Consider the following 23781-nt stretch of genomic DNA (forward strand, 5'->3'; position numbering starts at 1 on the left):
TTCTTTTCAATTTTATGTTAGTTCTTCAGTAACTTCAGATAAGTTTTGAATACATGTCTAATCAACTGTGCTGTTCCTAAGTTACGGGATAATTTCTTGCCTTTCGTTTTCTCCCAGTAGAACCACCTTTGGTGAATATCCAGAAATAGGAAAGAAGAGCATGGCAGCCTGGAAGAACTTGGATTTTAATAGAGGAAATATGGAGCAGAATTTAGGATGGGCAGATAGGAGTTTGGTTAGCCAATTCCATCCTCTATCCATGTTTCACATTTACTGTGTGATATTAGATATATGAAACAACCCCTAAGTTTATCTAGCTGTTAATATTGGTTAGATGCAAAACATGATGCTTCCTAAAGCTACCTCAGGTCCTGGGACAGAAGAGTGTCATGTGAATATTTTTTTATGTACCTGCAGGAGCTGTATGAGCCATTTTTTGCTCAGTGTATTGTTCTGGTTACTCTTCCTGAAGTTGTCTTTTTTGGTAGACACAAGGTGTGGAAAGATGAAGGTTATAAGCAGCATTAAAAAATGCAGGACTCTACAACTAATTTATACAAAACCTTTGTTTAATTACCACATGTTTACCTGAAAGAGGCTTTTTTTTTCCATCCTTTCCAGTTATTCCTGCACAACACTTGGTATTGGTAAAACACACTTGATAAATCTCAGAATGTCATTCCACACCATGGAAGTAATCTCCACTGTTGCAGGAGCAGTGGTGAGAAGGAGAGTAAATCAAACACATTCCCATGACAGCATTAAAAAGAAAGCTCCTTAAAAATGATGAATGTCCCCCAATACTTTCACTAAAGAACACCAGACATAAAAAAGGACATTTTTACAACTCCCCATCTCTGTTATCAGCACTGCAGGGAACTGCAGAAATTCCACAGGTATGGAGTCCTGGGAAATGGGGCAGAAACTGAGAAGCAGGTGTTAAATTATCATTGAAAAATACAATATTTGCCTATTGTAGGGTTTTTATACCCTATTAAGTATTCTAGGCTTCTGCTAGTGAGATTGCAGAAATATGGAGACATGGGGTTTTTTTGTTAAGCAGTTTTCCTACCTTACAATTAAGATGGTGTGATCATTTTTAAGGCCAAAATAAAAGTACCACTAAAATTTCAGAAATGATGAAAACAAACATGTGGGAAGGCAATGAACCTTTAAAAATTTACATTACGTTACTTTTGTTAGCTGGTAAAAATACTCATCCTTGAATCATATATATCTTCTGCCCCCATACAGAGTACTTCCCTATACATACACAGCCAAACGCATCCATATGTGAGGAAAAAACAACATGGGAAGATAACATTCCTGTTTCTTGATATCTGCATTCAGTGATTAGATATCAAATATTCGAGATTATAAATCATTATATATATTAGATAATAGTAGATTCTCACATTCTCTTTTAAAGGCCAGTTGCATATGACCATATCTATAGAAAATGGGATTTCTAAAATCACAAACCACAAAACTCACATCACATTTCCTGAAAGGTTTATTGTGCCTCAGAAGTTGCTATAGTGAAACTCACTGGAATTCTGGGGTTTGCGGTAAAGTAAGGCATTAATATTTCTCTTTGGTTGGTTGGTTGGTTTTTTTTTTTTTTTATTCATCAGAATCATAAATGGATAGATGGCTGAACTAGAATAGTACTGCATTCTTGTTAAAATAATGCTCCTGATCCAATATCCCTCCTTGACCTCTCTCATTCCATAAATATTTTTATGTGGTGTTTTGGGGGCTTACAGTGCACTGAAAATTTGGAAGCTGGTTATGTTGCCTACTTTTATTGAAGTTATAAGTTGCTATTTTTCTTTGTTGCCTTGCTGAAAACGTGAGCATTTGTTGTGAGTATTGAAGACACAATTTTCTAGAAACTTGAAAATGCAACTTCCATCCACAATTTTAGATATTAGTACTTAAATATATTCAGAAAATGGTAGGAAAAAAAGATACGAGCTCAATAAACCTTGTCCACTTGAACTTTGAGACAACAAGAAAATTTTCTGCTGCATAAATTGAAAATCTTAGGTCAATCTATGTGAGGGCACAGAATTTTCTTTGTAGGAAATACTGTGAATATTTTTGTTACCTTCTCAAGACTATTAAAAATTTCATTTTAGCCCGGTGAACCTGATTTTCCTAGAATTCACTTAGGAAAATCCTAGCATTTTAGTGAAATAAATTTTCTAGCATTCATAGTGACTTAAATTCGCTGTGATAAAGTTAGCCTTTGTGAATGCCACTCTCTTCCTTCATGCATCAAATTTCCATTTTAGGGTAAAAAAAACAAACCAACAAAGCAGAGAGAGAGTAATTCGATTTTCCCTGACTGCGCATGAATATTATATAGTCATTATTTCTCACCATTTCATGTACAGATGGAGTAATCTGAAGGCATCTTGGTGTTAAGGAAATCTGGAAAGATTTTTCTGATATAAGATGTGGAATGTTATAGAAATTTCACCGATGCATTAAATTATTTGGTTATAAGCTGAATTTTAAATTCAATTTATAGTAATGGTTCTGAATGTACATAGAGAGACAACACTGGTGTCAAACTGAGGCTTTACTTAATACTCTTTTTAGCACAAAGGGGGCTATCTGTGACAGTTTGTCACACACATTCCCCATGCTGAGACCTCATTTCTATGCACAAATTGGTGTAAAACGCTTTAGTATGAGTGAGAGTCAGACCTAAAATTGCTGCATTTGCAAGGGAATTGTAATTATATGGTTGAGCTTCAAAATTCAATTGAGAAACTACAGAGTTAATTGTAACTGGATGAAAGTTGAGGAAAGATTAGATGACTGGTATTTAGTGCAATTAGAAAAACCTGTAATTTTGTATGCAGTACTTCCTAAAACTGGAACATCTTATTTGAGTTCAAGCTAAGCCTTTTACCAAACTCAAGCCAAGCACCAAAAAGCTCAGCTCTTTTGGCTTGATCTAGTGTAAATGCAGGAATCTTCCTTCTCTTCAGAGTGAACACATGGATTAGTATTGCAGTCTGTTTAGAGCAAACTGTCCCAAACACTCTTGGATATAATTCCTGTAATTATAATGACTTATTTTTCCTGTCTGCATTAACACTGACTCATCACTAAGTGTATTACTTTCTGGTGATTCAAACATAATACAATAAAAATACATTACCACCAAAAAAATAAGTGTCTAAACTGGAATATTTCTGTTATGGGTATGTAAAAGCTGTATTAAAAGCTGAATTCTTCAGAAGGTAGTACCAGCTTGGCTGCACTGTCATATATTCTTTTATGGAAGCTTTAAAACCAGCATGCCAGATTTGTGATTTGAGCTGTCTTCCCTCTGGCAGACTCCTGTGTCTAAACTTGATGTTGAAGTAACTATCAAGTACCAATGCCTGTGATTTAGTGGGTTTTCTTATTTAAATTGTCCTTTTAGAACAGATTTATTGTGCTGTAAGGTTTATTTTTTTGTTTGTTTTTTTTGTTTTTTGTTTTAAACCCAGTGATTTTAGTTATTCCAGAGGGAAATAAACTAGGAAAATTAAGGCAACCATATTATTTCACACACTTCAGAGCATCTGTCAGATGTGGTTTTTTGGTTTGGTTTTTTGGTTGGAGTTTGTTAGGTCTTTCTTTTTGTTTGTTTTTTTTTTTTCATTAAAGCAGGTGTACATAAGAAGAGACTGTGGTGAGAATTGATAGACATTATGCTTTTTAATTTTTGATCACTCTATAGGTCTTCAGAGAGGAAACTACCACTTCTGAAGGTGTTTGTTTAAAGCAGCAGAGATAGATCTGTTGATAAGAAGTGGCTAGGAGTTAGAATCATGCCAGTGGTTGTAATGATACATAAGCAAGAAATAAGGAAGTATTTCTATTTTAAAGCCTAAGGGCAACAGCCTTCTGTAAAACCTACTAAAGAAACCAGTAGATTCTTCATTTCTTGACAACTTGAAATCAAGAGTGGATGCTGGGTTAGAGTCCAGGCTGGTAGGATAAGCTATTAAACCCCATCTCCTGCAAGCTTCTTGATACCATTTTGACCACTGCTGTCTTTTTTTGTAAGGGCCAGAACTCTGGGGATGTCTCCTGCAGCTAACTCAGGCTCAAACTCAGAATAATGCTGTGTCTCTGCCTCCACCAATACACACTTTTCACACTACCACAGGGTTTTTGGAGGGCTTTGAGTGAGATATTTAAATAAGAAAGGCTTCAATGACTCATTAAATCTCAACTATTTTTCTTAGAAGACATATTAAAAATAAAAACAATATTTTTCTGGTAATTCCTTTTTCCATTGCAGGTTCAGTGAATGAGAAGCTGCCACAACGAGAAGGTGCAGGAAAAACAGGTAAATATCTTAGCTGGCCTTTAAATAGAAACTAAAGTATCTGTGGAATACATCATTGTAATTTCCCATAGGTTTAAATTATGAATAGCTATTCATCATGTATTACAGCTACATGTATACTATGTATACATGCATATATGCTATTAATTTTATGTCTGCATTTTAGTTACTTAGTATATGTATAAATGTATGCATATATGTATGCATGTATTTGTCTATATATGCATAGACAGTATGCTTTTTCAATCTCAGCCCTGCAAACTTCGCTATTCTGTGCTGTTTGGAAGATAACTTTTATTCCCATAGCTACTCTGAAATACTTTCCCATACTGTTTGCTTGCCCTGGAGGACAGATTATTCTGTCTGTTAGATAAAGACAGCATTCTGCAGTCCCAAAATCTCAGGAACTAGAGTCCTCACTTTATTTCCATAGCAATCAGTGCTTGAGTCATCTTGGACCCAGCACTTTGTTCTGTATTGTGTTTAATTCATCCAATGGCTTACAGTCATGGCCAGATGATTGTTATTGTTAGAGATAGATCATGGTGTATATCTTGTTGGCAGGGCAAAATCTGATGAGGCTCCAACATAGCTGGTAGGTTTAAGTGAGGGAAATGTCTATGCTTTAAACAAAATCAAAGCTTATGTTCTCCAAACACCTAAAAGAATTTTAAATTCAACTGAAAATAGCATATTAAATGTAGATGTCAGTTACAATGGCATAAATTAATTTTAAAGAAGTTACATGTTTGTGTTAATGACTGTTTGGGGCACTGTAAATGGAAATATTTTTTTTACAGGAACTTTTGCAGCATTGTAGTATACCCAACATTTAAATAAACTATTGTGCAGTTAGGTTGAGAAAATCAGTACTTCTTTAAAGGCTAATAATTACAAAGAACTGGAAAATTGTTCCTTCGTGTGTTTCCAGGCAATTGTGGGTTCCACTAACCTTAAGTTATCCATTTGCTTTAGGTCAGGACTTTCATTTTGAGCTTTGAAGTGAATGAACTATCCCATGTATGAAACTGTCTGGAATCCTTTATTTTTGTTTGTGACCGTGTCAGTTGAGCTACTGAACCATAAATTATCAATCATAGAATAAGGAACTGGAATGAACACTATTTATCAAGCCTTCCTTCACATCATACATATTTGTATCTAAAGTCATATGGTTGCATTTTAATCACACTCTGTTTTTATGCTCCAGCACAAGTCTGCAGCATGGAAGGCCACTGACCAGGTTCCCAGGCAGTCCTTGGCACTTCTCAGATGCTGCTAGTTTCCTCTCCCCACCCTTTCTCCAGTCAGTCTTTAAAGTCAGTCTTTAAGCATGCTTCAAAGAAAGTAATGTTGTCAGAGACGTCACAACATCTTCAGGGACCATCATGGAGCAGTGAACAGGATCAGCTGAGTGAGAACTGTGCTTCAGTTTCAGTCAGTGTAGTAAAAAGTATTCTGTAGCTCAGCTTGAAAAGGCACAGCAGTAATTTTTGAAATAGCCATAAAACTCCCTGTTCATCTTTCCAGTGCACGTTCCTGTGGACTAATCAGAGGTGTCTGGATGGTGGTACCGTGACTGTATTACGACCCACCAAGCTTAGGCAGGTTCACAATGTTCTCACTGCTGCAGAGGACATGTTCCAGACCTTCAAGTGTGAGGACTCTACTCAAGAGACAGCATAGACTTAGCCTGAGACAGTCTCTTCTTCCAAGATGTCACACAGAGACTCAGAGGAGAAGGTGACCTGGTGGGACCTGGACAGGCTGGAGAGCTGGGCGGGGAATAACTTGATGAAATATAACAAGGGAAAGTGTAGAGTCCTGCATCTGGGCAGGAACAACCCCAGGTTCCAGTATAGGCTGGGGAACGACCTGTTAGAGAGCAGTGTAGGGGAGAGGGACCTGGGGGTCCTGGTGGACGACAGGGTGACCATGAACCGACACTGTGCCCTTGTGTCCAAGAAGGCCAATGGCATCCTGGGGTGTATTAGAAGGGGGGTGGTTAGTAGGTCGAGAGAGGTCCTCCTTCCCCTCTACTCTGCCCTGGTGAGACCTCATCTGGAATATTGTGTCCAGTTCTGGGCCCCTCAGTTTAAAAAGGACAGGGACCTGCTGGAGAGACTCCAGCGCAGGGCAACTAAGATGATTAAGGGAGTGGAGCATCTCCCTTATGAGGAAAGACTGAGGGAGCTGGGTCTCTATAGTTTGGAGAAGAGGAGATTGAGGGGTGACCTTATTAGTGTATATAAATATATAAAGGGGGAGTGTCACGAGGATGGAGCCAGGCTCTTCTCAGTGGCAAACAATGAAAGGACAAGGGGTAATGGGTACAAATTGGAGCACAAGAGCTTCCACTTAAACCTGAGAAGAAACTTCTTCTCAGTGAGGGTGACACACTGGAACAGGCTGCCCAGGGAGGTTGTGGAATCTCCTTCTTTGGAGACATTCAAAACCCGCCTGGACACGTTCCTGTGTAACCTTATCTAGGTGTTCCTGCTCCGGCAGGGGGATTGGACTAGATGATCTTTTGAGGTCCCTTCCAATCTCTAACCTACTGTGATACTGTGATACTGTGATACTGTGAAGTTGTTAACTTTGCTTTCTCTATTTCGATACTGAAACAAAATTTCCAGCTGCAGATTTTGGAGGTCAGTTTGCATGTTTGTGAATTTTCACATTAAACTGGCAGGAGTAAAACTTAAAAGATAATTCCTAAAGTATCTTCCCTGGCCCCAAAGTTTCATCCTCAAATCAAGGAAAATATTCAGACAATTTGAAAAGCATAGGTGTCAGAGGTGGGATCACGTCCCTTTTTTCTGATTATTAGCTGACTGTAGGGCTATGTTCTTGGTAACTGAACTCTTGACAGCAAACAGATGGTTTCTGTTTAAATATATGCACTTATGGACTGGTATGTCTGTGCCACCCACAAAGACCTATGCAATTAACCTGTGAGATATCCAATTAACATGAAGATGAACTATGACTCTCCTGAATGTTGTTTTGAACAACGGAATGCCATGTGCATAGTCATTCTTAAAGGGGTTTTCTGTGAAAAGATGATGTACCTGACAGAGTCCTAACAGAAAACTAATGTGGGCAACTTCCATCAGATTAAAGGTAGTTCAGGACCTGAGGGAGTTAGTTATGGAGTGAATTTAATGCCTTTTAGATTATACAGGTATCCTGTACCAAGTGTTTGGTCCGTTGATGATCAAAAGCAAACCTCTTTATTCTTTTTTGGGGGTGGGGAGTGACATGAGGCCAGTTTTATGATTCAGTCATTAAACATCTGTTGAGTTTTTAAAAATGAAAATTGATAAACTGTTTTAAATGCTGCTTGAACAGAGTTCAAAGGGCTAACTTTGGGCTGAAAATCACCAAAGTTGCAGCATTATATCTGAATTTCAGGTAATAACATAAGATCAGGTGTGTCACAAGCTGAACCTGTGTAGCAAAAGAGGATTAGAGAAATGTCATTTAAACTCAAACTGGAGTTTCTGGCTGGGGTCTTGGGAATATTTGCCTACTGTAAGCTACCTCTGAAATTCTGTGTTTTCTGAATCGTGTACTGATTGATGATCTAAATATATGTCTTGATTCTCAGTACACTAGGATACTTGATGGCCTCTCTGAAATTAATCAATGGTCTTATTCCACCACCCAGAGGACACCACAAAAATGTCAACAAAACTAATGAAATGTAACAGTCTGTTAAGGCATTGGAGCAAAGTAGCCTGTCATTGCATGGACGTGAAGAATGAGCACTCTTAAAAGATGTCTCTTGATGCTCTGGTTAGAACATTTTGCAGTGAAAATAAGTTTCTATTGCTGCTGCTTTGGTTTTATGAAAAGCATAGAGGTTAGTGTGTCATGGCTGGAAATTTGGTTTTACTTGGTAACTATTTGCTGTGAACTAGGCTGTGGTTTCCAGAGTCCTCTGCATGATCTGCATAAAGAAAAGAAAGATTTACAAAAAAAAATCCCTGGGGTGATGACATTAAAGAGAGCATGGAAAAGGCTATTCTGACTTGTAGTAGCAAGAAGAAATGGAAAGAGCAAGTGTGTTAGCGTTAAAGCTGCTCCTCACTGTTACCGTCGTAGGGCTAAGTGCAAGAGGAAGCTTCTCAGTTAACTTTGGTCTAGCTTACACGAAAATTCCAGGAAAACAACCTGGAAACTATGTTGGTCAGAGATCCAGTTGTGAAACTGCAAGAAATAAAACCCTTGCATGGAAGATGCTGTCTACTGATGGACACCTGGTGCTGGAGTAAGCGCCATGCTGCAGGAAACAGCAATAACTGGAAAGTATGTACTAGCAAGTCCTACAGGTCATGTTTAACCAGTATCTGTGGTAATTTTAAATAACAAAAAAAAAAAGAAAAAGGTAAAGATGGGCCTTTGGGTACTGCAGTCTCTCACAGTAAGCTAACTTAAATATTTTTTCATAGTGAAGTTTTCTTTTGCAGCACTAAATTTACTCACATCCTCTTACAACTTCTGTAAAATTTCCTCTCTCTTTTCTTGCAGTAATGGTTGGTAGCGGATGGATGGAGATGGCTGACTGGAGGATAAGGATTATGCAATGATTTTCTGATCCTTTAATCTGTGAATCTTGCTTATAAGATCAGTTGACTGTTAAATATATCCTGCTGGGCCGAAAGAAACTTTCTTTTTAAGGTGTCAACATATCTGCAGCCACTCATTCACCCCATACTGCTTTTGCTTTCACAGGTCTTACTCCTATATATTATCCAATTACTGACAGAAATGCTGATTTTCTCAGTTATAATCTATAGGTATCAACGTACAGCTTTAAAAATGAAGAATTATTGTGCTGGGAGCAGGCTGATCACTTCGTGCCTCATCAAAGACCCTGCAGTCATTTCGCCAGCCATAACCTCAAAAGCCATCCATTTATACTCTATAGTCTGCAGATGTGATATATCTATTCTGTGTAGTACCTATAAATAATATTTAAATTATTGTTTGCTTACCGGCCGGGGCTATGTGCAAATCATTAGTATCAATCACGTATGTACACTTATTTAGCTTACTCTCATAATTGTAGTCTCCTTGCAAATCTTTTCCATTCTGAATTCAGATGATGCCTCAGCTCCCGCGCTGGAGACTCAGCCTCAAGGTGATGAAGAAGGTGAGCATCAAGAGGAACTTAACAGTACTGTTTTAAACTATGCAGTACAGACTGTATATTGTAATATCAAATGTTACCTTAAGAGTTTGGGTAACTACTTCTTAAGCAACTAACTCTTAAGGGTTAGTTAGCTGCAAGAAAGTGCAAACATCTGTACATTTTTCCAAATGAAGACAGCAAACACAACAGTCTATTTCATGTGATAGTTTTGAGATGATACTGCAGTCCGACATTAGCAATTTTAGTTGTCACTACACAATGTAGACAGTCATTAAGCTTGAGTCAGAGTGTTTAGTCTAAACTAAGCGTCCAAGTAAGGATGTTAAAGGGTAAATTCTGTCCACAACATATTGCCTAGTAGTATTAAGGTTGATATTTTGTCAGGCTTATATGCGTCTGGAAAAATTTGGTGCTCTGTAAATAGAAAGCTCAAGTGATTGTCCTGTGTTGTGGATGCCTTACTATTCATTGCAAATCTCACAGAATCTGATCTGAAGTTATTACATATTCTGTGTCCACACTGGGAGATTTTTATTCTGATTAAACATAATTTTAGTCTGAAAGTATTGCTTTCAACCTTTTGTATGAATTGTATAAAGAAGAAATTATTAATGCCTTTGTATGAATAAAGGTTTTAACTGGTCCAATACAAACCAGTGTGTCCCTTTATTTTTAGATCCATGTGTATTTAAAATCAGCTAGTTACTATTCAGCTGCTAGTAACTGAAAAAAAAAGTAATATTTAAAATTATTTTTCTTTTTTTTCCCTAGATATAGCTTCTCGTTATCCTACGTTATGGACTGAGCAAGTAAAGAGTAGACAAAACAAAACCAATAAAAGCTCAGGTAAGAAACTTAAATTGTCCTTACTTTGCAAAGCTCCCATGAAGACATGAATTAAGCCTTGTTAAATAAAACAAGCCATTTAAGTGAGAGCCATTTTAATAACTGTTATGCTTCCACTCTTGTCATATGAAAGAAACTTTATGATGGGCATTGCAATGATTTTGTAGGCTCACGCATCATACGTTCCTTTTATATGGAGGTATTTTTATCCAGGCTTTACTATGTGTAAATTGATATTACTCCATTGAAGTTTCTGGCTCACATCTGTGTACATCTGTGAATGGATCTGACATTTAATTTTTTCATCCTCTTTAATTCTCTGCCTCTTTGTTGTGTAGTGTTATTTTATTTTTGTAGGGTGACATGTAGCAAGAAGGTGATTGATTGAAAAATGACGGTGTGGGTTACAAGTATTTGGTGGTATATCTTAGGAGGCAGACCCATCAGAAACCAGTCATCTGTTAACAAGAAAGTGGAAAGACAGTGTTTTTTTTTTTTTTTTTTGCTACATTATCCATCTGTTATTTACATCCTGATCGCCAGTTTAGTGTGAATTAATTATGTTGCCTTGTTTTGTAATTGCTGAATTTTGGCTTTATTTTTTTCACCACTCTTCAGAATTGAGCTTTTTAAACCTGGAGTAGGAATGTCAGGTGAATATCCTGAGATGGAAGCCTCTTAAAATATTTGGATAGATTCAGTGCTTTGGTGGATTGTGAGTTTTGATGCCTTCCTTGCAGCTCCTTCCTTTCAGTGGAACAAACTTCAGAGAATCTGGGTTTCCTGGTGTCTTTTTCTCTGAAAAAATATTTAATTCAGATGGAAACATTAATGATACAGGCTGTGATTCAGTAAATGGCCCAAAAGCACACTTCAGATCCAGTTGAAACTGAACTTGTGTTTTATATAAAGTACTGTGTTTAAGTATTTTACTGAATTGAGGCCCAAAAGGATTTTAAAAGAGAAGCAATTATCATAAGACAGACTGACATATCTTTACTAATAGGTTTATAGATTTTTTTTAACATCAAAGCAATCATTATTGATGCTTTTTCCTCTCCTTGATTCTTCAGTAGATGCTCAGGGGAAGGGCCTTAAACAGAGCGTAGGCAAGAGTTTGAAGCAAACACTTTCTGTGCTGGACATTTATTCTGCCATTTCTTTATTCAGTGTTAGCAAGAACAGAATTCCTTTGGGATTTCTGTTGTGTAAAATATATGTATAGAAATAAGTCACTTTTAGGGGTGTTAATTTAGTTTTTATGGTGCTAGAGACTAGAAGTAAAGAAAGAACTCTTGAGTTTGCAGTGGAGCTGCTGGAAGCCAGTTTCAACACATGCACGCACATAAATAAATCAGAAAAACAGCAAAGAAAAGTTGGGTTTATTATTATGAACTTGTAACCTTCAGTTCATCTAAAGACATATTTACAAAGGAAGAGAAGCCAGAAACATAATCTGTCTTATGATTGTTAGCTCATAGTGCATTAGCATCAAAAGCATGGTTGTGTTCGATGTGCTAACAGGACCTGCTCACAACTGTACTATGTACACATGTATGTATGTATCTCTGGAGGGCTAGCAGTTGCTGCAGTCTTTGGTGCCATACCTGAACTAGCGGAAGTCAGCAGACACTTTGTAGCCAGCCTTGCTTTTAATTTGTTGGCATACCTGATGTGCCAGAAGCAACCACTAGTTTCTCTTCTGAACTTCTCTTGTATATGTAATGTAATATGACATAATCAAGTTGAATCTAGGTGCTAAAAACAGTGTCCTCACCAGTTCTGTTAGGCAGCATCTCTCTTCCAGACTCCAAAGTATAATGTGTGTCAGCGACTCTATTTATAAGTTGTTTTGACATCTAAGCCTCACTGATATTCAGTAAACAGGTCTTTTAAGGTCTAGGTTAGATTTTCCCATTCCGAGTGGTGCTGAGGCTTTTGGAAACATCCACAGAGAATGAACTGAGAGCTCCTATGTGTATGGAGGGACCTCGTGACTGAATGGTTGTAAACTAACCACCTTTGGACACTCAGGTTTCAATATAAGGGATAAATACAGTTGTCTTTACTCAGTTTGCTTAGCAAACTCTGATTCAGACTTTATCATACAAAATCCAGAAATCTTACTGGAATGTGTTTGTTGGAGTAAAATGAGAATTTATGTCTCCATGTAAACTGTCTTTATAAAGGTGAAACCCAATTTATTCATAGTGGATTAAGTTTTCCTTTGTTGTTCTATAGTAACCCAAGTCTTTCAAAGAAATTCTTCAGGTGCAAGTAACACTGACTTAGCCCTGCCTTTAGAAAGCAACTAAAGAAAAATAATAATGCTAAAAATTTCAAGCAAAGTCCAAATATCCTACTTAAAATTATTTTAGTCTTTATTGCTAATATCATTTCTATTTTTTTACCTGTCCTAATATGTCATGGTCAACAAAGTCATGAACATAAAGAAACTTGTCTTGACCTGAGAAGTCCCTGTCCCTACAAGAATGTTTTTGTGAGTTAAGGATCATAAATTAATACATTAAATCTACTGTACTCATCCTGAAGAGGTTTGCTTTAGCTTCTCTGCAAATGATCTGCCAGTTACAGTTAGCCAGTAAAGTCAGCATAAGCTTTTAGTTTTTGGAACATAGAAAATAATGGCTTATGAAATTCTAGTTTATATTAGTTAACCAGTACTTTCATTTGATTAAATCAGACTAAATTAATTTAGTACAAAGTAATGGTATTTGGGAGATGCAGGGCATAAAATTACTGGATTATGTATCCATGTCCTATAATGGTCTATAGTGCATATTCTTTTTGTTGATTCAGAAAAATAGGCCTTTGCTGCTCACTAAAGACAATTGGAGAGTGCAATTGAACATACTAACTTTTGATGATCAAATATTACTGGTGGCAAACTCCCCCATCAATGCTGGGTCATGTAACAATAGCTCTGTTTAGAGTGGTGGATTTGAGCTCCCCCTCTACTTGACTCTGGTAAGGCCTCATCTGAAGTACTGTGTCCACTTCTGGGCTCCTCAGGACAAGAAAGACAAGGAGCTATTGAGAAGGGTGCAGCAGAGGGCCACAAGGGTGATCCTCTTATGAGGAGAGATTGTGGGAGGTGGACCTAAGTCTAGAGAAGAGAAGACTGAGAGGGGATCTCATTAATGCAGGTCAGTATCTCAAAGGCTGGTTCCAGGAAGATGGGGCCAGACTCTTCAGTGGTGCCCAGCAACAGGATGAGGAGCAATTGCTATAAACTAAAGCACAAGAAGTTTCACCTCAACACGAGGGAGAACTTCTTTATGTTGAGGGTGGCACAGCACTGGAACAGACTGCCCAGGGAGGTTGTGGAGTCTCCCTCTCTGTAGACATTCCATACCCACCTGGACATGTTCTGTGTAACCTTCTCTAGGTGGCCCTGCCTTAGCAGCGGAGTTGGACTAGATGATCTCTAAAAAGCCCCTTCCAATCCTAGTGATTCTGTGATTCTGGCATGGTTTAGTGGGAGGAGTCCCTGTCCATGGCATTGGGGTTGGAACTAGATGATCTTAAGGGCCTTTCCAACCCTAACTCTTCTATGATTCTATGATTTTGTGATCTCCATTTTATCTCTTTTTGTATGTTGAAGATGACTTTCAGAATTTTTAAAAGACTTTTTCTTTTCAGAGTTAGGAAAAAAAATATGCATCTGGTTGCTAAAATAACAGTGTTTGCTGAGATTGTTTTATACATGTTCTTGGGTGCCTTTGCAGGTATTTTGTTTGTTTGTTGATTGTTTTTTTTGTTTCCTTCAGGTTCTTTTTTAAGCCCACATTCCTAATTTCTTCTTCAATTTCACAGAAAATATTGTGGGTTTGCCACATCCTATTGACAGCAATAGAATTACAGCAATAGCTGTCAAACACAGAAAAGTGCATTGAAAACACTCAGCATGGGACTATATGGCTTCAGATTAAGACATTATAGCAGCCAACACACTGCTGCCTGTGTGTGGACTTGGTATCTAAACTTGTGCTGTAGTTTGTGGAGGTGAGGTCAAGTGGAGCCTAAGAGAGCAGCCCACCTCATCGTAAAGTCAACACCTGCACTTGGCCAGCTAACTAGATAGCTAGACCTCACTGAGTGCAGTGACTAGTTTGGATCTCTAGCTGATGTGAAGGTATCTATCCTGTAGATAGACAAACTTTATCCCACCCAGCATCAGTTGAAAGTCCAGGTAGTATTCTTTTAAAGCTTGTCTATTTTACAATGACCAGAAGACAGAAGGTTTTTTTCCTTGAAGAAACTGGGTATCTTAGACTATGTACACAGTAGTTGCCAGTTATTGTGGCTTCAGGGCTAGGTGTAACTTTCATGTGAGTGGAGAGCACAACATGGCAGTACAGATACTTGACTTTGATTCGTGTGTTAAATTCTAAACACATGAAATGAGTGGGTAGAAACTTAGGGCCCCTTGTAGTCAATGGCAGAACTCCCAGACAGTGTTTGAACAGCCATTCATACTCTGACTACATGCTACTAGTTCACGCAATAGTTCACATTTCATCTGGATCAAGCACAGGCACGTGATGTAGTGCTTTGTGCCAGCTTTGTGCTCTGTGCCAGCTTTATGCTTTAAGCAGGTGCTGGAGGACAAGCTATACATGATCCAGCAAATAACAGGGTCAGCCCAGAGGAAGACTTTCTGGCATAAAGGCTGCTGAGGCATGGACAAATTGTCAAAACGCTTAACCCATCCATGCCGAAAGCAGCTGATCATGTGATTATGACAAAGAATCCTGAATCAATTCGTTGTCTCCTTAAGCTATGGCTTTAGTGACTCTGAGAGTGCCCAGACTTCAGCCAATTCTGGTAATGGAGGATCATCTTCAGTGTCATTTTTTTGCTTTGGCTGTGCACACATGAAAGGAACATGTAGCTTTTTATTTAATTTTCTGACACAACAGAGCAGTGGTTTATTGCTGCCGTTTTAGTACAGATCATCAGTTTCAGGGGTTTAAAACTGTTACAAGATTTTATCAATTAGCCCCAGAGGGCTCAATCTAACAGGAGTTTCATTCTCAAAACCCCATCTGGGAGAACACTTAAGTGTGCATACTGTAATGTAGTACAGACTGCCTGCAAATGCAAATGAAACGAGCATAATATCCACTGTGAATACATTCTTAATAGACTAAAATAGTGAAATTAAGGTAATAATGTAACTAGCAGTTACCTGTCTGTATCTGTATGAAATAGCTGCTTGCATTCATCTGCCCATATAGACTGACTCTGTTGGCAAAGTCCGCCAGTGAGACCGACTAATATGACAGAGTGACATTCTAAGATTTTAATACAGTTTTTATCGCCTTGTCATCTGACTGCTTTAAAACATTTGTACATGTGAGTTTTTCTCACATGAAAACTATGTTGGTTGTCAGTGAGGTTTCTGTTTTGTTAGCTTTGTTTTCTTTCTCAGAGGCAATTGTTCGGTGAGATCCTCGGATCCCTGTGTGCTGATGGTTCCCTGAAAGTCACCTTCTTACAAAGAACCAATACAAAACCTGTTCCATACTCCAAAGCTCATGTTAATTCCAGACTGAACCTGGCTAACATCCTCCTGCTATGCCTATCCTGGCAAAACTCAGCTCTGAAGTTAAAAAAGCCTGCATGAAAGAAAAAAAGATTTTTTGTTTGTTTGTTTTTTTTTGTTTTGTTTTCCCAGAGGAAATAAATGTAAGAGTTGGTGTGTTTGCCCAATCACATAAATTCTAATAGCTGTTCCTTTCTAAGCATGGCAAAATGAGAAACTTATAGACAGGAAAATGAGTAACAGCTCAGTGACTTTGTATTTATTCTCATAAATGGTTGCATTTGCCAGATGTTGCTTTTAATATTGACTGCAGATAAATTACATGCAGTTGAAAGTGTCTGAGCTAGCAAGAAAAAAATAAGGGCCTGAACTTGTGTTGTAAATACAGCCATTAGCTGCAGCTGGAGAAAACAAAAGCATGGAAATAAGTTGCTAAAATATAGGCATCTCATGCCTTCATATGGCTTAGGGTATCTGATAAGTGCATGGGCCAGAGTTATGACAGCCTACTGGTAATCAGTGATGTTCTGGTATGCAGGATTGATGATAGTCCAGAGTACCAAAAATGGCACTGAACTGACCCTAAGAACTTGAATTCAAACCATGAAAGTAGGTAGAAGGCAGAGCTATTGATTTTAAATAAGTCTTCAAACCTACGAACTGGTTATTAAATCTATACATGCATTCTGTCAGTAGGAGCTCAGTCCATTACAGATGGGCAGTTAGTCTCTGCCAGATTCAAGACAAGTTAAAATATAGATATTATTACTGTGAATTTTATAGCTTGGGTTCATCTGGAAGTCAGTTCACAAGAAAAGGTACTAGCATTTTTTGGTGACATTTACAGTTAAAATCTGAATGTTTTGTGATGCCATAGATCTGGCTTTTGGGCCTTGTAAAATCTGTGGGTGATGGAAGACATCAGCTGGTAGAATATTAGTCAGAAAGCTGGGTGTGAAAGATAAAGAAAAAAGCATTGTTGAGGAAGTTAAGTACAGAAAAACTGACAGAGAGGAGGACTGGAAGCTTCCAGGCCAACAGTCTTGTGGCTTCTCAGACTCTTTAGGTTAGCTCTGGTTGCTAACTCACTAAAATATTCCCTTTAGAGTTCTTGAAAGAGTGAACTATTTGGCGTGAACTATAATTTGTGATTTGTATTTTACTATAAGAACAGTATTGTTAAGAAACTCTGGGGGAGGGAGATGTGTGAGGCGCTGTCATATCTTGTTATATCCCCTACTGTTTTACTTTAAATGTTTTGAAGAGTAGGAGGTAGCTCTCTTCCATTTTTTGTTGGTTTGGGGTTTGTTTTTGGATTTTTTTTTCTTTTTTTTTGTCAAGAATCAAGAGTTTCAGTGTAGTATTCTTTTAGAACACTGGTTTCAAGATACTCCTTGACAGCTGAAAAACTGGTTTTTTTTGAAAGTACTGATTGTTCACACAATTAGGGCCAATTAGTAAATGGTTGACTTAGTTTGTAATGCAGAACTTTGTCTTACTTTTCAGTAGCATTTTTTAATGACATAGTAGTCTTGACTGAGCTATTATGCAGAGGGAACAGTACTCTTCACCCTCTTCACCTGTGAAGAAAATTACTCTTTATAGCCTTTGGTCCTTTTGCCTTGCCTTCGCCTTAATTTACTTGCCTTGCTTTGTCTGTCCTAAATTGGTAAAGGAAAATTACAGTTTTCTTTCAGATCTTTCAGCCTCTTCCAAGAAGATAAAACTTTCCAGACCTCCTCACAGTGCTAGTTTATTATGATACATTCTTAGTTTGCAAGCTGCTGGATCATGTTTATTACTGTCCTATTTTTAATAATCCTTTTCACAAGCATTATCATTTATCTTCATTTTAATTTTACATATTGGTCCAAAACCTTTATAAAGATCAAGCACTGACATTTCCAGTGTTTTTCCTCCCTCTACAGAGGAAGATCCTCCCATCCTAAGCCATTAAAAAAAGAGTTCTGTTTTACATCCAGTTGACGTTCTTTATGCTCAGGATGTTCCAGGGTTTTATTGGACCCTCACTGTGGGACAAATAAAAAAGAAAAAAAAAAGAAAAGGAAAAAGGAGGAGAAAAAAAAAAAAAGAAAATATCTGTTTTATACAAGGTTGATAATTCTCTTTTATTGTGTATGTTAAAATTTGATGCCAAAAGATAGTAATCTTTCCTGACCATTTTTAATTATATCACATTACTTTCTGCAGTGAGTAAGTGACATAATAGTCCTGCTTGAATTTCTCCTTCAGCTTTTAGACATGCACTCCCCCATCTACCAGTAGGTTTCCACAGTTTACCAGACATCAGATTATATAATCATAAAAGCATCAATAAGTTTTATAAATCCCAAGAGGGATGTCAGGCTACCAGTCTATATTTCAATAATAAATGCAAAAAAACTCATGTAAGTAACATTAATGCACAGAAACTACTGGACTGGATCATATCTGAAAACATAATCTTTATGGGAAATAGATAAATCTTTCAGTCAGGATAGTCTGAATCTGGCTGTGGCTATACTATGATTCCTGGGTGATATATAGAAGATCTTCCAAATATATAGCAGGTCTTCTAAATTAGAAGTCCAGCAGGGTCGACAGGAAGAACTGCAAGGCCCTCCATCATCATCATCCCAGTGATCTGATAGTTAGGAGAAAATATCCACATTCATGCAAAAAATGCCTTCCCTTCCCTGTTCCCTCCATGCTCACAGTTAACAAACCTAAAGGCAATGAACACAGATGCAAAAATGCTAATGTTAAGAAAATGATAATTTCAAATCTTGCTCTTAATTTTAATCAAAGTCATTCAGTGAGCTGTTCTGGCAAGATTGTTCCGGTTAGATAAGACAGACTAGGCTGTTCTGAGGAACGTAATTGTCTCTTTCTTCCATGGGGATAAGTCAAATGACCAACTTTCCACCTTTCCAATAACTAAGAAATTTTTTTAAAAAGCCAAAACCAGTTATGGCAAAATACTCCCCTGTTAGTATCATGTGAAGTATGGAATTCTGTTGCTTGATCTGGCCACATTCTACACAAAAAAAAAAACCTCTGCTGTTGATGGAAGTATGGACCATGGAAGGACTGGTAGCACGTAACATGAATCAGTTCTGGTGGCTGGAAGTCAGTTTTGACTCAGTTTCCTGAACGTACATTTCTGACAGTCTGAATTAATTTCTATATGTTCCTGGGTAGATCAGGTTATGGGCAATCACAATGGTTTAAATTTGGAGGGATTTTTAATGAGATGATTTATCACATCTGACTTCCAACTTTCTTATTTGCCAAACCATGTATCTCTGAACAAACTTCCTGAAAAGATTGACAGCTCATGCTACAGTTCATGCATTGCTTATTTGTTTTCCAAAAGCCAATTTTTGACTTTTCCTTAATTCTTGAAAAAATTGCCATGTGATGCAGGAACTTTCTGAGGCTTCATCAATACTGCTAACATTATCCATTTGGTACAAAAGCAAGAGAAATTTAACTTCTACAGGGACTTTTGTGGGAGGAGTGGAATTCTCCCCAAAACTTAGTGTTGGCTGTATGTCTGCAATGCAGCTAATGCAGCATTTGTTTTTATGGACTGTTAAGGTCCCAGGTCAATAGTGTCATCCAGGGATCCTTTCCCCTAGCCTGCCCTTGATGCAGTACAGTGTCTTGGGACCAGATTAGAGCCTCCTTTCCATGAAAAGCCACACGAAGGGTCATAATTGGCACAAGGGAACCTGTTCTAGTCAAATTACATTTCTAAAATATATAAAACCTCTCTGAGATCTTTTCATCTGCAAGATGCTGTATATACCCCAAGTATTGTATTATTATTGGCTTGTTTTCTGCTTTACTCCACTCTGTCCATCACGTTCTGCCTAGATGAATGCTAGACACTGTTTTCCCTGCAGTCTACACTGCCTAGAAAAAACATTAACTATTGTTGCCATAATGCACTAGATTTCTATGTTACTGGAGAAGAAGTGGTTGAAGAGACAGACCACTGTTTTTCATTAAGCTATTTTTAATACCTGTTTCAGTTTAAGAACAGCAGGCCAAGTATCTGCATTCAACCACAAATAAAACTATATTTAAATAAGATTAAGGCTGTAAATTAAATTTCAGATCTTAAATTCTCTTGGTACATTACAAAACACAAGAGAAAAGAGAAGGCAAAACTTAATATACCAAAGTAGTTGAAAATGCAGCCTTCTATGGAAAGAATGACTTCTTAAAAGAACTTTTTTTGAGAAGACCTGCATTTTCAGCTAAAAATAATTGTATCTTCAAAATGAAAATTCAAATAAACAAAAACCCTTCAAAAAGCTGAACAGTTTTGTCTCAAAACTCAGAATCTTGTTTGGTCATTGTACTGCTTTGTGGCAGTTGTAATTTCAAAACTTCATTAGTTTCTCCTTTTTCATGGGCCAGGGTCCTTAGCCTGACTATACATGCAGGATACAGTGGTCTCCCCATTTTAAAAACTCCGAGATACCTCAGGAAACTTTTAGGCATCTTCGATTTTTTGGTTCTCTGGGAAGCTCAACACAAAGAAACAACTCGTTCTGGGTTTCATTTTGTTATCATTAAAAATCACATATTTATCAAAAATAAACACTCTAAGTGAAAAACATCTTTTCATTTAAAGACCCGATTTTCCACTGGAGACCGTCACGACAAAATTTTTCAACCACCCCCATTATCATAACCAGGTATGAAAAAATCTGTATTATTGCCACTTAAACAGTGAGGTTACCTGTTCCCATTGTTTTCCAGTGAGATTGTACTATTATTCAAATTTAACACTTTTGTTGTTCTTCAGTGAGTAAAGACAATGTAGCAAAATGAAAAGACTTATTGTCCCCTATTTGAATGACTTATTGGATACAGTTTTTGTTTGACTAGAATGCATTATAAATGCATAAATCCCTCAAATTTTGGTGACCTGTAATGCCCTTGAAGTGTTTTCCAGTGCACCCAGTTAGATCAGGGCAACAGAAAATAGTTCAGGATTTTATGATCTGTTCTGGTTAAAATTGTAGGAATGATTGAGTGTCCCACCAACCAGAAGTGTAAGTAACTTCTGGTCTTGGATATTTCTTCTCTGATTTTCCTCAAACTCCCATGTACCTAAAGCCATATCTCAATAGCCCTTACTGCCTGAAGGTAATGAGAGATTCCTTATTCTTATTGATCTCCTGTTTAGCTCAATAAAGGCTATATCCTGTCTAGCTTAAGGGGCCTACAGTTTTAATGTCATGTAGAGCCTAATCATGTTTAAAAAGCAATCTAAGATCATTTCTGGGACAAGATCTTTAGTTCCTTTGAGTTGATACAACAGGGAATCAGCAAAGCCAAAAATATCAATATAAATGTCAGTGGTTTGAAAGGTCACTTCTGCTCCTTTCCCTACCAACATCCCAAGTATGAAACTGACTTTTAATGTAGTCACACATCCTGTAGTTCATCCCTTTAACTAAACAGTCTCATACAATAATAGCAAATGACTGTAGGAGGAGATGGTTTAGTTTCAGCAAGCATGAAGCCTCGTATTAGTCAAAGCAGTGTAAACAGAAGTGACTCCACTGCAATTAGAAGAGTAATGCCACAGGAAGCCTTATGAAGAGAGAATAGAATCAGACCTGGAGGGGGTTTTTTTTAGTATTTAAATTTTCCTCTAAATGGGGACATTAGTGGTACAGGATTGATGATGGTGGTGTTGTCTCTCTTGGAAACACACTGAACACTCTTTAACATTTAGAATGTGGTATATCAGTCTGCCGGATCAGTGATAATAGGACTGTCCACCCCAATCCTGCTGCTATTGCATAGCTGGAATTCCTCTTGACTTTAATGGATGTGCCCTCAACACAAGGGCTCAGCTGCTCGACTTGAATTGCCAGCTGAAAGAGTGAACAAAATATTATTTCTTTATTAACTGTCTGTAAAATTTCATTTTCTCCAGATGAGATGAGTTTTACACATTGAAACATATTCATATTCAGAAGCATTGAATATTCATTCATACTTTCATGCATGTCTAGGAATGTATTCTCACACAATTAACCATATGCTAGCCTCAGGGATGTCATGGTGCAGTTACCTTTTCAATATGCTTGTCAAAATGAGCCTGTATGACTTTTATATGGAGCATCCCCCGTCTACAGAAAGGCTAGAGAAAAAATGACTGGCTTCAGATCTTTTTGTCACCTGTATAATTGAGTAAGTAGGTTAGTGGGTGAGAATACTATCTTTAAGTTTTGTTTTTTTTTTTTTTTTGCATACCTGCTTTGTTGGAGCCTTATGTAATTTTATCATAATCTCTCTTATCTATAACATAATCAATCCTCACAGTTGGTGGCACACACAGAATTCCCTGTTCTGAGTCCTTTCTTTGCAGTCTGCTTTCCCTTCTGTCAATAGTGACTTCATTGCATGTTTCTTGATCTTTGCCTTCAGTCTCAAATGCTGATGGTTTAAGCATTTCTACATAGAGAGACCATTTCAGGGATACCTTTTCCAGCTGTGGTACCCATACGGAAGGATACAGGAGGGTACCAAACTGCAGGAGCAACTAGGTGTTTGATCCTAAAGCTAGTGGAGTATATTTTCATCATTAATCCAGTAAGTAAGAAAGTTTCCATAGTCAAGGCTGTGAGTTTTTTTGTGAAGTTAATTGTATTTTTTAAATAAAACTCAGTGTAAGTGTCGTAACATCAACATTGTTCATCCGAATGACCAATGCTCAGAGTCTTGGCCTATACTGTGTGCCAGTCTTACTTCCTCAGGATGTCACTGGGGAGACTTAAGCAATCTACAAAGTACTGTATGCAAAAGCATCTGACGTCAGCTAGTGCAAGGAGACAGCATGGTTTCATTGCTTACATTCAGGGCAGGCAGCCAGGAACTCCTGGGCTCTAACCCTGGCTCTGCTTCTGGGAGGGCTGCTGCAGTCTGGACAAATCAGTGCAAGCTAAAGCAAAAGTTTCAGCAGAGAGAGGGTTTATACAGCTTCTAGTATAGGACTATTGAATACAGTAAAGAGCTTTACAGACTCTTATGGTATAGGAGGTGGAAGTGAAGAAAAAGATTTTGTTTTGGCCAGTTGAAATAGTTGAATTTCTCCAAGTGAAGAGGCACAATTTAAACCCTTTCTCTCAGTTTCAGTTTTGCATCTAGACTTCCTGCTTTTTGTTTGTTGGTTTCTTTGTTACATTAATGTAAATGATGGCATTAGATTTTCACTCTTTTTCTTTGCAATTGATTCATAACTTCAAAGATTCCTCCCTGCTTTTCTGCAAACTACCTGCCATTGGATGACTGCAGTAAATGTGTAAGTAGAACAGAAGTGAAAAGAAGATGCCCATGACTTTTGTATAAGAGAGAGCCTGTGTCTTGACTCCATCTTATCTTTGTCTAAATGACTCTACTGTAGTTATTCACAAGCATGACCCAAGGAAAGCAGGTTTGTAAAAGCGCAGGCTTTTCCAGTCTTATTTAGCCTGTGTTTGCTCCTCCTAATTGATGAAAACAAGTCCCATTAAAGGCCCTTGTGGACTTCATTAATTATGATAGTGGTTGATTGGTTTGGCAGAGATTTGTTTTACAACAATAGACATATTTAATTAGCAACAGCTCCAGTTATGACAGCTTCAAAACCTCCTGGGAGCATCATGCACCAGGCTTCCTTTTGTGTTATTTTCAAGCCATCAAACAACCTTTAATCTTCCCAAATTAAAAAGAAAACAAAGCATACAATGTATAATATGTAGAAAGAATAACAGAACTGTCTTCACATAAGCGATAATAAAAACTTCTCCTTATTAGGTGACTGAATGCCAACATTGCTGTTTC

The 23781-nt window shown here is 37.6% G+C and overlaps 1 protein-coding gene across 4 annotated transcripts in view; it reads left to right on the plus strand.

Moving 5' to 3' along the window:
- SMOC2 (SPARC related modular calcium binding 2) overlaps positions 1–23781 on the plus strand; it is a 139943-nt gene that overhangs the window by 62984 nt on the left and 53178 nt on the right. For 3 of the 4 annotated variants that reach the window (XM_061378813.1, XM_061378812.1, XM_061378811.1), the window contains exons 5-7: positions 4310–4357; positions 9432–9515; positions 10287–10361. In XM_061378813.1, the coding sequence (XP_061234797.1) occupies positions 4310–4357; positions 9432–9515; positions 10287–10361 (207 nt within the window). The remainder of the gene's footprint in view (positions 1–4309; positions 4358–9431; positions 9516–10286; positions 10362–23781) is intronic. The other variant, XM_061378814.1, reaches the window with a different exon arrangement.

Source organism: Neopsephotus bourkii, unplaced genomic scaffold (genome assembly GCF_033783945.1).
Source record: "Neopsephotus bourkii isolate Nb327-2 ecotype Australia unplaced genomic scaffold, CSIRO-AGI_Nbou_v1 NB_1767, whole genome shotgun sequence".
Classification (NCBI taxonomy): Eukaryota; Metazoa; Chordata; class Aves; order Psittaciformes; family Psittacidae; genus Neopsephotus; species Neopsephotus bourkii.